The 16,230-nt window shown below is 35.0% G+C and overlaps 1 protein-coding gene across 1 annotated transcript; it reads left to right on the top strand.

The window, feature by feature from the left end:
- Window positions 1-13,480: 13,480 nt before the first annotated feature.
- LOC120267925 (U-box domain-containing protein 40-like) lies at window positions 13,481-15,031 on the top strand. Its single transcript, XM_039275607.1, has one exon. It carries the CDS (start codon window positions 13,513-13,515, stop codon window positions 15,010-15,012), a length of 1,500 nt encoding a protein of 499 aa, XP_039131541.1. The 5' UTR covers window positions 13,481-13,512; the 3' UTR covers window positions 15,013-15,031.
- Window positions 15,032-16,230: the final 1,199 nt, after the last annotated feature.

Below are 16,230 nucleotides of genomic sequence, written 5' to 3'. Positions count from 1 at the left end.
ATGTAATTAATGCGAATGGTAGATCCCCAATCTCATAAAAAATTTAGTGAATAAAATCTCCTGTGATGAACAAAAATGATAGATCCCCAAATTGAGATTGTGTGATGTATTCAACATACATCTATACATGTCTCTGGCTCACAGTGATTCGTCCACGTGATCTAAAAAATAAATAAACTACAGTCTAATAAGATAGTTGATAAAACTATATGCATTCACACATTAACTGTGGAGGATAACCTAGAAAAATTATAAGATCAAAATAATTTTTTTTCCATATAATATAACAAATAATAGGCAAACTTTATGAACCAGTGGTGGCAATGATATTACTGATTAACAATTAAATCATATAGTTTTAAAGAGTTTAATTTTTTTAAAAAAAATATGAACTGTGTTTTGGAATACTCACAAAGTTCGAGAAATTAATTTTTCAAAAGCTATGTTAAGGTTGACTGTTCTTTCTCATATACAAGAGAAATTTATTTCTTAACATGTAAGAAAGTAATTAACTAGGGGCATTACCTATATGTTGCATAGGTAGCCAAATAATTTTCTTATTTATCACTGTTGTCATCACAATAATTGAACAATTAGATATTTAATTTCTCACACCCATTATATAAAAAAAAAAAAATTATCACCGTTACCCTAGAGCATTTTCCAGTGGTAAATAAAGATAGAATTTGTATATATTATTTTTGTTTTATAGTTACATCCTTATATAATATAAACACTATATTATGTCATTTGTGTATGTTGATCAAATTATTAATCTATTCATGCATAATGGTGTATGTTAATATTTTTAAAAATAATTGGATAAAAAATCTAAAATGTATTAGAAATATAACTATTATAGGTACAAGTGCGGGAGCATAACTAGCACTCAAAAAGTGAAGGGGGACCAGGGATACATGAATAAATACATAAATAAGAACCAATAGAGTACATAAGACACGCCAAACCATTAGGGATGGTTAGGTGGTCCGATAAAAATAAAGAAAATAAAGAAAAAAGAGAATAAAGTCTCTAAAAAATAATCATCCTTGAAGATCATTCATTTATAACCACTCTATCAAATTGGAATGCCAGAGGCTTTTTATTATATATGTTCGATATTAACAGGTAGCATGATAAATATTATTTTTGATAAAAGATAGATATGAAAAATAATAATAACAAGAAAGCTAATCAATGTTGGATCATCAGTACGAACATTACTGAAAACTAAATCAATGTTTGATCATCAGCATATATACTGAGATACTAAATAACCCTAATGATGTGAATAAGACTTGGTAAGGAATTGGAAAAGCTATTGGAATCTTTACTGAGAGAATGCCAAATAATTGAGAGAAAAAGAGAAAGGGAACAACTGGAATCATCCATATCTCCATGGCTTTTGTTTTTCTCTTTTGTGTGATTCAAGCTTCAATTTTTTATTTTTTATTTTATTTTTTAAGAGAAATGTGGAACTCTTCATGTGTCTTTATTTATTTTTTTATGAGAACAATCTTATGTTATTTTAATGGTTATAATTTATCATATATATAGAGTGGTCATTATAATTGAGTTTTGACTTAGAAATAGATTTTTGAACATTTTTCAGGATTTGAAATTCATGATGTTCAAAATATTTGAGAGAAAAAATTCATACTTTTATAAAGTGGATCTCAATTTCCCATTTGCAAATTGACAGTTATTCTGTCCCCCACTATAATATTAGTTTTGGAACCATCTCTATAGGATTTTCCTAAAATATAAATATATAAACATAAATATACCCCTAAAAGCCTCATAATTTAATAAACCTTCCAATGTTTTAGTTGCTTGCTTTAATCCCATGTAATGGATATTTTCATACAAATACTTATTCAGGGCCATGTGTATATATATATATATGATGTTTATTATTTTTTTTTAAAAAAATCAAAATTTTGCTAGACAACAAAAAAGGGTTGAATTGAATGGGTTGCCTATATTATTTTAAAAACAAGTTAAAATACAATGATATTAGCAATATAAGACAATGTCACATAATTCACTAATAAGTAAAGTAGGATTTAACAAAAATGAAAGCAATAGCTAAACAATAAATATTGGTGATATTCAGAAAATAATTACCAAGTAGATCATCAATCTATTTCAGATGACAAATAAATTAGAGGTGAACAGATTGAACAACCGATTTGATATTAGGATTAATATACCAAAAATCAGTATTGGGAGAGAAAAAAATATTACTGGTTAGTTTGTTTGTAATCTTCCTGGAAATAAATACATGATATTAGTATAAAATGAGAGCAAATCGTCATAAATACATGATATTCACAAGGGTATATTTGAGAAATACAAAGCCGATTTGATATTAAGGTTAATATACCAAAAATCAGTAGTGGGAGAGAAAAAAAAATATTAATAGTTAGTTAGTTTGTAATCTTGCTGCAAATAAATACATGATATTAGTAGAGGTGGGCACGGGCCGGTTAACCCGGCCCGACCCGCCGGGTCCGGTTCACCGGAAACCGGACCCGGAACCGGCCCGTGCTACAGGGGAGACCCGCCGGGCCGGGTTGACCCAGTAGGCCCGTCGGGTCCGGTTCATTCTGTGAATGAACCGGACCCGGCCCGGCTTATCACAGAACCCGCCGGGTCCGGGCCAGGCCGTTTGGCCCGGCGGGTTTTTGTAAATAACCAAAAAATGTCATGAATGGGGTTTGAACCTAGGACCTCTCACATAGAAAAATAACATTACCCATTGGCCTATAAATTTTTCTTATTATAGTTTAAAACATAAATAAATATAAAGAAGTTACAAAATATTTTTTAAATTTAATCCCAAACAACAAAAAAATTTAAAAATAATTTATAATAACTTAAAAAAATTTTTAAGACATATCAAAAATAATTTTAAAAAAGGATAAAAAAAAGCTACATTTTTTTTAATTTATTTATCTATCAAATTAAATTATTAAAGACATCTTTTTAAGTGCAACAAAAATGTATATATCAAGTAGTATTCTTTATTTTTAAATTGAAGTTATCATCAACTTATTTATTTATTATAATTAGGGTTGGCTCTAGATTTTACTTTTGAGTCTTTAACTAATAAGGTTATTATTGTGCTTTATCGTATGTCATTGAAAAAAAGTTACAAATCAAAAATAATATGGTGTGAACCATTATTCAAAGATATTCTTTTTACTAATATATTTTTTTATAAATTGATTTACATAATTTAAAAAAACAATTTTTTTGTAATTTTTATTTTTTTATTTTATAAATTGAAACAAAAATAATCTAATATATATGTGACAAATAAGAGTCTGCTATTTAAGAGAATTTAAAAAGTCATAGATACGTAGAGATTTAGTCTTTATGAGTAAAAAGACAATTAACAAAAATAATTATTTTTTTAAAAAATATTTATGAAAATTTATTGTTTGATACTTTTGATATTTTTACTAATTGATTTGTATAATTTTTTTAATTTAGTATATGGTTTCTTAATTTTTTATAAATTAAATATATAAAATATTTTGATCCATATCCTACATCTATCTATATATAATTCTTTCTAATAATTATTAGAAACACATTGTAGCTCAAGTGGTTGGGTTTTTGTTATCCAAGTTCAAGATCATGGGTTCAAATCCCATAACCAACAAAGTCTTAGTATTAAAAAAAAAACAATAACATTAACCGGGTTTAACCCGGCCCGCCGGGCCCAACCGGGTTTTGACCCGCCGGGTCAACCCGCCGGGTCACGGGTTGGGAAACCCCCAACCCGTAACCGGTCTGTATACAGTACGGGCCGGTTACGGGTCAATGAACCGGCCCGCCGGGTCATTGAACCGGCGGGCCGGTTCCGGGCCGGGGCACGGGCCGGGCCGGTTTTCCGGACGGCCCGTGCCCACCTCTAGATATTAGTATAAAATGGGAGTAAATCAGTCATAAATACATGATATTCATAAGGGTATATTTGGAAATACAAATGCAATGTTCTCCAACCCACTTATGAGACATTTGACGTGTCTTGTTTGGCAGCGGTCCATTCCATGCAGAAGTCAAAAACCATTCAACCAGTCAATAAAAGTCTCAAATATTTTATTATTTTTAATAATTTTAATATTATATATTGTTTTGTACTATTTTGAAAATGCCAAAATTCTCCTTAAAGTCATCTTCGTCCAATCTCTCCTAGTCACATCAAATTTTTGTAGGAGTCAAACATAACAACAAAGGATGAAGAGTCAAACATATGCCATATTGCCATTAGTTTGTTTCTTTGAAATTTTTGGTCATGCTTTTGATTAATTACTTTGAAAATATAAATAATTAATTAATGGTTAGTTATTTGTCAATGTTAATAACTCAATATCAATAATTTGTTAAATGAAATAATCAAAAGTTGAGTTAAAAAATTTTGGGAATTTTTTTTAAAATAAACCTTGTGGTTGTCGGATTTTACAAAAGAGGGACAAAAATGAAAAAATTTCGATTTACTAGACTGTGATTTCTTTATGTGGCAAAAACAAAAAAAAAATCAAGACTGTTAGGTCTTGCTTATGTGGCAAAAATAAAATCGACATTTGACATAAAAAAATCATATGTTCGTATGAGTTGGCTAATCACCTCAATTATAATATACTATGCTAATTAATTTGGTAATTAATGTGCTAATTAAACACACCTTCTTTATTGAATGACATTTACCTCGATTGGCGCCCAATGTTCAGGCAAAGAAGAGGTTTTTCAAAGTAAAGCTAAGGTTTTTTTGGATCATTCGATCACACGGTGATATCACCGAAGGCTTTCCAACATCCTTAGGAGGTGGCTGTCACTTGTTAGGTAGGGATCTCAACCCCCATGGGAATGCTTATTTTAGCTCACAAATGGTTAATTTCTATTGCATTTATGTTCTTTGCTGCGAATATTTATTGGGGTATTGTTCTGCATTGATATAACCAAGCTTCTTAATCATTTGTTCTTAATTAATTACCTCAGGAGGCAGCTATGAACATTGAGTTTTGTGAATGCTATTGATATTTGTTAGTGCAACCGCACTATTTAAATTGGCATGATTTGACACCAAGGTAAGATGGCATGGCAACCATAGTGACAAGGCATAATTGATGACATGGAAAGCATGGTGACATGGCATGGAGACTTAGCTTGCAAGGCTAAACATCTTGGAGATCTTGATGGAATTATTTTTAGTAAGTCTATAACATGGAGGATATTATCTTGAAGATCTTGGTGGAATTATTCTTGGAAACATGAAGACAAGATCATACCAAGACCATATTTAGGTGATTTGATTGAATACTAAATATGGTGGAGCTTATTTTAAGAAATATCTATTCATGGTATGAATGAAGGAGATATGATTTGAAGAATCCTTGATGATTGAATTAATTGATTGAAGATCTATTATTGGGAAGATTTGAGGACTAAACTTGGATGAATTGAAGATCAAGTTTGGAGAATCTTTGAAGACCAAATTTAGGTGAATTGAAGACTAAGTTTGGCAAGTTTCATGAAGACGCACAAGGACGTGCGCCCCTTGCGAGGGGACTGCGTGATGAGGAACTGAGGAGGTAGGCTAGTTGCCGACAGTCGGGATAGGGAGATTTGGCTGCATTGACTCGGACTAAGCATGACCAGGAGGTTGATGGGTCTTGAGGTCGTCCGCAACGTAACCAGAACTCAGTCAAGTCAGCAGTCAGGGCCATGTTGCAACTTATATTACAACAGGAGTTGCAATAGCTAATTTCGGAAGGTTTTTAAATTAGTAGCCGTGGAGATTCCAAAAGAGGTATGTGCTATATTTGGGATGTTGAGGCGTTTATATAAGCTACCTTGCTCGTAGATAGTAAGTGTGACTCTTGTAGGAGAGTGGGCGAGCACTAAACAATCTAGAGAGGATAGTGATCTTCATTGTTTGAGTGAGTGAGTGACAAGTGTTTGTACTCATCTATTTTTACCTCTTTTAGTGGATTGTTTATCTCCGGGCTTGGCCTCCCAGACGTAGGTGAATGGACGCCGAACTGGGTTACCAATGTCGTGTGTCTTTTTCTTCGTTGCTTTGTGTGAGATTTCTGAGTGCTTGAGTGTTCCCTAAAACCCACAAACCACACCGGCGGAACTAACATTATTCATTGAGTTTGTGAGTTTTGTGAATGCTATTGGTATTCATTGAATTTTATGAGTTTTGTGAATGCTATTAACATCAAGTTTTGTGAATGCCATTGGTATTCATTGAATTTTATGAGTTTTGTGAATGCTATTTACATCAATTTTTGTGAATGCTACTGGTATTTATATGATTTCTTCTTAATCATTTATTTTTAACTGTTATGTTGAGAGGTACTTGATGTATATGTGGAACAGATCAAAGCAAAATTGATGCCAATTTGATTGTACTTCATGCTTCCATTAGTCATATGTATTAAAATGATTTGAATGTGAAACCATTATTTTAATTACCATTATTTTAATTTTCATGCTGTAATATTGTACTTCATGTATATTACTTGATTTGATAACACAGGCTCAGGGGGACATATGGTGACCTTGTCCATCACCGTGGAGGAAGATGGAGGAATGAGGACGAGATTGTAAACAATAGTTGTCTATTCTCATAATTGATGGTAATTAGGCATTATTGTAGGCTAAAATCATATGAGATTAACTTGTATAGTTGCTACATATATTTGTAATATTTTCCTATTTTAGACTCCTTATACACTACAAATAGAGGTGATTCATGAGAAGAAATACAAACAATCCGTTTCTTCTTCTTGTCTCCTTTTTCCATCTTCAGTGTTTATCATGGTATCAAAGAAATAAGTTGGGCCTCGTTCCGTCGAGACTTCTTCTTAGAGACATCATCAGGGGTCTTGTTTCGTCAAGACATCTTCTTCTTAGAGACGTTATCATCCTCTTGTCGTGATCATGGAATCACTCATCGTTTGACAGTTAAACTTGATAGCAAAAATTACTTTTTGTGGTCATCTTATTTTCAAAATTTTCTTGAAAGACAAGGTATATGGGGCTATGTTAATGGCACTACAACGAGACCCGAAGGAGATGCATCCAAATAGATCATCAACAATGCAAAAAATCAAGACGTGGATCATGGAATCTATCGATCAATCGATTGCTGCCAATCTCAGTCCTCTTACAACAACAAAAGATATGTGGGATTATCTTTGTCGTATTTTCAAGCAAAACAATGAGGCACAATCATGTCATCTAGAACATGAAGTCAACACTTTGTCTCAAGGATCCCACACTGTTCAAGAATTTTATTCTTCTAAAATGATGATTTGGAATGAAATGGACATGGTAGAGTCTGATATCCCAGCACCAGTGCTGGAAACAATTGTCAAAATAAGACAAAAATCAAGATCTCGTCAGTTCTTGAAGAAGATGCATTCTGACTTTGAACATGTGTGTGCTCCTATCATAAATAGAGGAGGGGATAAAACTCTTGATGTGATACTTCCTGAGCTAATTGCAGAAGAAACTCAACTCACCTCTCTTTCATCGTCTACACATGTATCTGAAATGGCATTTTTTGCAAGCTTTCATCAAGGAAAAGAACCTGATCTAAGTAAAGTCCAGTGTTACTCTTGTCATGAGATGGGACACCTTGCAAACTAGTGTAAGAAGAAGAAAGGAAGTGATAATTCTAACTTTTTTTTTGTAGATATTGCAAGAAGCGAGGTCACCTTACTGATGCTTGCAAGAAATGACCACTAAAGAAACAACATCCAAAAGCATATGCTGCCACAACTTCTGAAAATAATCGTGGGCCTTCCTTAACTTTCTCTGAAGAACACCTTCAGCAAGTTATTTAACCTCTTTAGGCCTCTACATTTGGTAACAATGGTATAAGAAACTCTTGGATATTAGACTCAAGTGCTACCTAGTATATGATCGGAAGGTTAGATATTCTCCATCATATATCTCCTAATTCTACATTTGATAACATTTTTGTTTACAAATGGTCAATCTCTTTATTGGAAACATAACTATAACACCTTTTGATTCAACATCTTTGCATCTTTTAAATGTGTTATACATACTAGATCTATGTGCCAATCTAATATTTGTTGGCCAACTTGTAAAACAAAATTGCCTTGTCTCATTCTCTGCTTCTGGTTGTATCATACAGGACCTACGGATGGGGAAGGTGATTGGAAAAGGCCGTAGGAATGGGAACTCTTCACTCTAGACTTTGAACAATCTTCTAATTTCTCTACTTGTTTTCTTGCACCTTCATCTCATGAAACACAATTAGCTAATCAACTTTGGCAATTGTGGCATTGTCGTCTTGGTTACCCTCATGTTTTGAATTCTTTATTTAGATCTGGTCTATTACCAGACAAGTTAAATCCTAGATCGGACAATCATAAAATATGTGATGATTGTGTTCTTGCAAAATCTCATGTTTTACCTTTTAATTCGAGTGTCACTAGCACTGTCTCTCCTTTTGACCTTATATATTCGGATGTATGGGGTCCATCTCGTGTTAGATCATTGGCGGGAAAATTTTATTATGTATCTTTCATTGATGATTGGTCTTATTTTTCATGGGTATACTTCTTGCTTCAGAAAGCAGAAGTGTTACATGTCTTCAAATTTTTTTGCAGTTTGATACAGACTCGGTTTGAAAGGAAGATTAAGATATTTCGTTCTGACTCTGGTGGAGAGTATGTATCAAATGAATTTCAACATATCTAGCCTTAGAAGACATCATTCATCAAAGAAGTTGTCCGCATCAACCACAACAAAACGGCGTTGCTAAAAGAAAACATAGGCATATCATGGAAACGACTCGAGCATTGCTTCTTCATGCACAACTTCCAAAGGTCTTTTGGTCTAAAAGCATAATGACCTCGGTGTACTTAATTAATCGACTCCCAATCTCAATTATTGGTGATGTCTCTCCTCTAGAGAAGTTATTTGGATACAAGCCCAACTATAAACTTCTTCGCATTTTTGGATACACTTGCTATGTCTTGAAAGCCTCATTTGAATATTCCAAACTTGATGCTAAAGCTGCTCGTTGTATATTTCTTGGATATTCTGAAACCCCAAAAGGCTATAGATGCTATGATTGGGATGCAAGGAAAATACAAATTTCCAGGAAATGTTGTCTTCCTTGAGAATGCCCCATACTTTCCTTCTTCATCAACTACAACTCTTAAATCTGTTGTAGATGTTCCTTTGTCATCTTTTTCTAATAACTTGCGAAGCATTGTCACTTTTCCAAGAAGAGTTCACCATTCAACTCCTCCATCACCAACTCCGCCCTTAGGTACGTCTCCTCCTTTTCCTCCTCCATCACCAACACAAACACCATCTCCACCACCTCCTGTTCGTAAATCCATGAGACTTATTAAACCTGTTGACCGACTTTATTTATTCTCTACACTTGATCCTATTTCTATTTCTTATTCTTACAAAAAGACAACAGATATTGCAGAATGGTCTCTAGCAATGCAAGAGGAATTGGATGCGTTGTAACAAAATCATACATGGGACTTGGTCAATGCACCACATGATCATCCATTAGTTGGCTCCAAATGGGTGTATTCCATTAAACTAAAAGCTAATGGCTCCTTGGATCGGTATAAGGCAGGCCTTGTTGCTCAAGGATTCTTCCAAGAACATGGGATTGATTATGATGAAATGTTTGCTCTAGTCGCCAAGATGACCATGATTCACACCTTATTTGCCGTGGCCAGCATTCAAAAGTGGGATGTCTTTCTGATGGATGTTATAAATATGTTTCTAAATGGTGATTTATCAAACGAAGTTTACATGCAACCTCCTCCAAGTTTTTCATTTCCTCCAAAGATGGTATGCAAACTTCAGTAGGCTATCTATGGACTAAAATAAGCACCTCGAGCATGGTTTGCAAAGTTAAAGATGGTTCTTACTGAAGAAGGATATACACAAAGTCCCAATGATTACTCATTGTTCTTGTCCAAATCCAACCTTGGAAGTATTTTTGTTTTTGGTATATGTTGATGATATACTAATTACTGGGAATGATAGACATAGTATTCAAAAACTAAAGGATGCGCTTCAAGACTCATTTCAAATGAAGGACCTTGGTTTGGCTCGATACTTCCTTGGGCTTGAAATTTCTCATCATCCACATGGGTATCTTATTAGTCAACAGATGTATACGAAGGACCTTATTTCCTTGGTAGGACTTACTAATGACAAAATGGTTGATACTCCTTTAGAGATTAATGTCAAGTATGGTTGTGAGGATGGAGCAGCACTTCTTGATCCAACCATGTACAGGAAAATTGTTGGGAGTCTTGTGTACTTAATTGTGATTCGTCCAAATATTAGTTATGTTGTACAATTAAAGAGTCAGTTTGTTTCTGATCCTCGTCAGTTGCATTTGAGTGTTGTCCATCGAGTTATTCGGTACCTACAGTCTACTCCTACCATGGGTCTATCATACCTTACTGACTCGCCGTTACAACTACAAGCTTTCTCTGATGCTAACTATGCCGGTTGTAAGGACACTCGTCGCTTAACAATTGGGTATTGCATATTTTTGGGTACCTCATTGCTCTCTTGGAAATCTAAAAAGCAAGCAACAGTGTCTAAATCATCCATAGAAGTTGAATACTGAGCTATGTCCTCTATATGTGCTGAAATTGTTTGGCTTCGTCGTCTTTTATCTGACTTTGACATCAACTTTGCATTACCTACTCCTCTGTTTTGTGATATGAAAGTACTGCAAAGATTTCTTGCAACCCAGTGTTCCACAAACGAACAAAACATATTGAGGTGAATTGTCACTTTGTGCGTGAGAAATTTGAGCAAGGCTTAATCACTCTTCATCATGTTTTCTCCAAAGAGTAGTTAGCTGACTTTCTCACTAAATGTCAATCTCATAGTCATCACAATATATTTCTGAGCAAACTGTTGAGCCCCATCATCAGTTTAAGGGGAGATGTAAACAATAGTTGTCTATTCTCATAATTGACGAAATCAATTAGGAGATAATTAGGCATTATTGTAGGCTAAAATCGTATGAGATTACCTTGTATAGTTGTTGTATATACCTGTAATATTTTCCTATTTTAGACTCCTTGTACACTACAAATAGAGGTGATTAGCTCATGAGAAGATATACAAACAATCAGTTTCTTCTTCTTGTCTCCTTTTTCCATCTTCAGTGTTTATCAGAAATGGTGTATGAGGGAGGCCAAGTTGAGACAGTTAAGTCAGTGGATGTGGACTATATATCCTTCTTCATTTTATTGGATTAATTTCTTGATATTGGGTGTGAAAGAGGTGAAAGATTGTGGTTTAAGATTAATGGACTACCTACCAATGATGGAGTGGAGGAGATTTTGAATGATGCAGACACTACGAATATGATATACTGTAATAGTGGTTGTGACAGTGTTGATATCTCTATGGTTGAGCATGATTCTCCTGTGGCGGTTCTTCCTGCTGGAGTTAATGAAAATGATGGGCAAAGCATGAGTGTATGTGATGAAGTTACTGGAATGCAAGGATAGCAAAACACGGCCAATGTTATGGAGGAAGGTGACACAGGAAATGTGGAAAATGATGACTTCAAAATTGATAATGCATCAGAATCGAAGAGTATTTGAATGCCACCTATCCTACAAGCAAGCTCCAACAACTTTAGAAGGACCACACAGTATGTAGATTTTTTAGTTCAACAAAAAGATCCGTTAATGTATTTGCATAAAAAGGCATATTTAGCTTGTATAGTTTGTATTATATGTTTGATGGTATTGTGGGATATAAATCACTGAGTTTACTTTGGTTTATTTTGTACATTTTAAGCTACTATTAAGCTAATTTTTCAATTTAACTTCAAACCATTTTAAAACTATATTTTGAAAATACTTCCTTAATTTCATATTAATTGTCATATTTGAGTTTTGTACAAATATTAAAATATTATTAAATTTTTAAAATATGATAAAAAAATTTATAATAAAACACTTTTATTTTTGTTATGTTATTTACTACTATTAATACACACATAAAATTAGCGAAAAAAAATACCTAGAAAATTTTTGAAGTTGGTAAATAATTTGATTTTTTTAAAAAATATTTTCTACACTCTTATCTATATGTCCACTTCAACTATTAAAAATCAATTAAAACTAAATAATAATTTTAAATTTATATAAAAAAAATTTATTAGCTTTCCAAAAACTCCCCATACTTAAACATAGTGGTTGGATTCAAAAATCGAAGGAAAAGTAAGAGGAGGGAAGGGGCGGGAAAGGAAAGGACGGATTCAACCCTCGTTTGGATAGACAAATTTTATAGAGGGAAAGGAAAAGAGAGTTCTCTAATAAACCTTGTTTGGTTACGAAAGGGAAAGAAAAGGAAATGATATATAATAATATGATTTACCAATTATACCCTTATTATTAAATAAAAATTATTTATTTCTATTTAAATCCATGCATTATGAATATCTCGAATAAATTCACACTTTAAGTAGATTTTTTTTTAAAAATATTAAAATTATTATTTTGATTTTTTTATTTTTTTATACTTTTAATTTTGTCTCTTCTCAAATACAACCATTTATTTTTTTCCTTTTCGGAAATATATTATACATTATCTGTCTCAGAGTAAAGATAAAAGAATGTTGCTATTTACATCATCACAAATGGATCGACGCTTGATTAGGTCTACTAAAAATATAAAAATAATTAAAAATAACTATAATAACATAAATATTATTAAAAAAATAAACAAAAAAATTTAGAGAAAAAAATAACTTGTTCCTTTTATGAAATATACGAGAAACAAAAAAATCCTAAAAAAACTAATTTTTCAAATTTAAAAAAATTAAGGGTAATAAGGTCTTTTAAAAAAATTTAAAAATCTTTACTAAGCTTCCTCCTCTCAAGACCCCAAATCGTGGGAAGTAAAAATGGAGTTTCGGAGGGTTTTGGAGGGTCAGAGTTAACCCTTCCTTTCCCTTCGTTAAATTAAAAATATCAATCCAAACGAGGAAATGGCCAACTCTAACCCTAAAAAATTCTCACTTTATTTTTCTTTCCTTCGCCGGGCCTCAATCCAAACATAGCAAAAAAAAATTCATAAAAATTTCATTAACTTTTTATTTTAATTACATATTTAATTCCTCATCTTAAAATGTTACCTCACATTTTCCAAAAAAATAATAAAATAAAATAAAGTAAACATACATTAAACATAAAAAATAAATGAAAAAAAAACCTTACTTAACCCTTCATAGATTTTTTTTTTTAAAAAAATAAACACATCAAAAAAACTACCATAAAAAGACAAACAAGGACTAGGATAATAAATGAGTGGTAAACAACAAATTCAAAAACTCACAAATAAATAAATGGACTGATTAAATAAATAAGTAAAGAGAAGCAAATGGAATAAGAGAGAATAAAAAAACCCCTTTAAATAGTTAAGACTCACCAGTGAGAGAAAGAGATGGGAAGTACCAAGCACCGTTGGAAGCTCTCTTTCCACCGTCCTCCTCCCTCCGCCCCTTCTTCCCCTTCTCCGGCGAGTCCCCCTCCACCGCCGCCGCCACCACCGCCACTGCCGCACGAGTTCCTCTGCCCCATCTCTTCCTCTCTAATGGCCGATCCCGTCATCATCCCCTCCGGCCAGTCCTTCGATCGCGCCACCATCCAGGCTTGCAAGGATCTCTCTCTCTTCCCATCCACTCTTCTCCCTTCTTCTTCTTCTTCTTCTTCTTCTTCTCTCCTTCTCATCCCCAACTCCGCTCTTCAGACCGCCATTTTCCGCTGGTGTGATCTCTCCGGCCATCCCCGTCCCTTGCCTCTCTCCTCCGACTCCGCTCGCGACCTTGTCCGCTGCCTCTTCGATGGAGATCGTGATCCTTCTCCGGTTGCTGCTCCCAAGACCCCGATCATCGATTCCTGTTCATCTCGCTACTCACCGCGTTCGTCATCGTCCCTCTCTTCTTACTGCTCTTCATCCTCTTGTTCATCTTCAGAGATCGTTGCTGCTGATGACTCGTTTGGTGATGAGATACTCTCCAAGTTGAAGGATCCGAGGGTTTCGGAGCAAGAATCGGCGTTGATCTCACTCCGACGAGCCACACGCGAGAGCGTGGACCGCCGAATCTCACTTTGTACTCCCACGTTCCTGGCTGCGCTCCGGCCGTTGCTTGGATCTCGATATCGGACGATCCAGAGCAACGCAGTGGCGGCGCTGGTGAACCTCTCGCTGGAACCGAGAAACAAGGTGCCGGTGGTGCGGTCCGGAGCCGTGCCGGCTCTGGTGGAAGTGCTCCGGTGCGGGCACGACGAGGCGAGGGACCACGCGGCGGGTGCTATCTTCAGCCTCTCGTTGGAAGACGACAACAAGGCCGCCATCGGCGTGCTCGGCGCCGTGCCCCTTTTGCTCCATCTCTTCGCGCGGCCATCGGAGGAGGCGAGAGCTCGCCGAGACTCAGGTATGGCGATTTACCATCTCTGCACAATGGGAACGAATAGGAAAAGAGTAGCGAAAGGGGCTAGAGCAGTGGTGTCAGTGGCGAAGGAGGGCGGCGAAGTGGGGTTAGTGGCAATGATGGTGGCGTGCCGGCTCGCCGGATGCGCAGATGGGCGTGCAGCGTTGATGGACGCCGACGCGGTGGCCGCCATTGTTGAGCTACTTCGGAAAACGAGTTCAGTGGAGGAAGAGTACTGTGTGGGAGCGTTGTACGGGATGAGCAAAGGAGGGTTGAGGTTTGTGGCGACGGCGAGGGCGGTTGCGGCGGCGGAGGTGGTGGCGAAGGTGGCGGAGAAGGAGACCGCCGGCGAGGCAGTGAGGGAGATGGCGAGGAGGACGGCGATGGTGATACGCGGCGAGAGAGAGGGTTCGGAGAGTGCTGAGTTTGATGCTGGAGTTTCGTGGAGGAAGAGGTTGAACGAGTTCATCAGTAGTGACTCGGATGGGTTTAGTAGTAACTCGTTCTAATATTAATGCTCTGGGGTTTTTTTGGTGCAAATTAGGAGAAATCTGAGGGGGTTATATGTAAAAAACTTCACTTTTATTATAGTGTGAAGGTATTATTGCTTGGGGCGAATTAGGATTGTTCTAGGGAAAGATGTTGTGGTTGTGTGTGTGTGTGTGTGTGTGTTTTTTTTTAATCCTTTGTATGTTTGATTGTTTGATAAATTGTGAATTGTTTAGGATGCAATTGAGAATGGTTATTATTCCTCTTTTTGAGGAGATGGATGAATTATGGAATTAATTAAAATGATGAGTTTCAAGTCCTTTTCAAATGCACTGGAGGTTTAAGTGTTGTCATTGGCAAGTTCATTTATGGAGCAACTTAAGTTTATTATTTTTCTTATTTGTATAAAAAAAATGAACAATTGTGACATAGATTAGGATATTAGGGTGGCAAATTTTGACACACAATTGAATTGACACAGTCAGTCGACCATGTTTGGATTTTCTGTTGATATTCAATTGTTTTGGACCCATTTAAATCATTTATGACTTGTCTTATATGGTTGATCATATAATACCCATATATATTGAATATTTGATATTTACATAAATATTTATTTTATATTTCAGCATAGCCATTTTCACTTACTCATGCTTTATTACATTTATATAATACTAATAACTAAAGAAGATTATTTATTAATCATATTTAAAAATTTGGTAATCATGTCATGTTCTAATTATCCAAGATGGGGATGAAACTTAAGAACGAAGGCAGTTGGAGGTGGCACAGTGAGTGAGTCTTTGGAGTTTGAGGAACTTTGGAAGTTACAAGTGCATGTGTGTGTGATTGATTGGGTTGTTTGAGCCTTTTCTTTTGGCAAAAGTTGAGCTTTTTCTTTGCTGCTTTATGAAAGCAAGAAAAGGTTCGGTTTTAGTTCAGTGAGTCTGCTTTTTATTATGTTCTGCATGTGTGCTGTGTCCTCTTCCTTCATCCATTTGTTGTAACAAATAATATCAAATGTGATATTATCAAAAGAGTGTGATGAATTAAATGGCATTTGCTTCTCTTTTCTTTTCTTTTCTTGTTTTTTTTGGTTGAAATAATTTTGATATTAGATTTGGAGTTTAAAATACCAATTTAGACCAATAATTGGTGTTTAAGTGTTGTTTAATTGATAGCTACTACTAATTTATAATTGAATTAATGTTTTTTTATTATAACTAACTATATGGTAG

This window comes from Dioscorea cayenensis, chromosome 8, assembly GCF_009730915.1.
Source record: "Dioscorea cayenensis subsp. rotundata cultivar TDr96_F1 chromosome 8, TDr96_F1_v2_PseudoChromosome.rev07_lg8_w22 25.fasta, whole genome shotgun sequence".
Classification (NCBI taxonomy): Eukaryota; Viridiplantae; Streptophyta; class Magnoliopsida; order Dioscoreales; family Dioscoreaceae; genus Dioscorea; species Dioscorea cayenensis.
The sequence above is the reverse complement of the archived record's forward strand: the minus strand, read 5'-3'. Positions and strand labels throughout refer to the sequence as shown.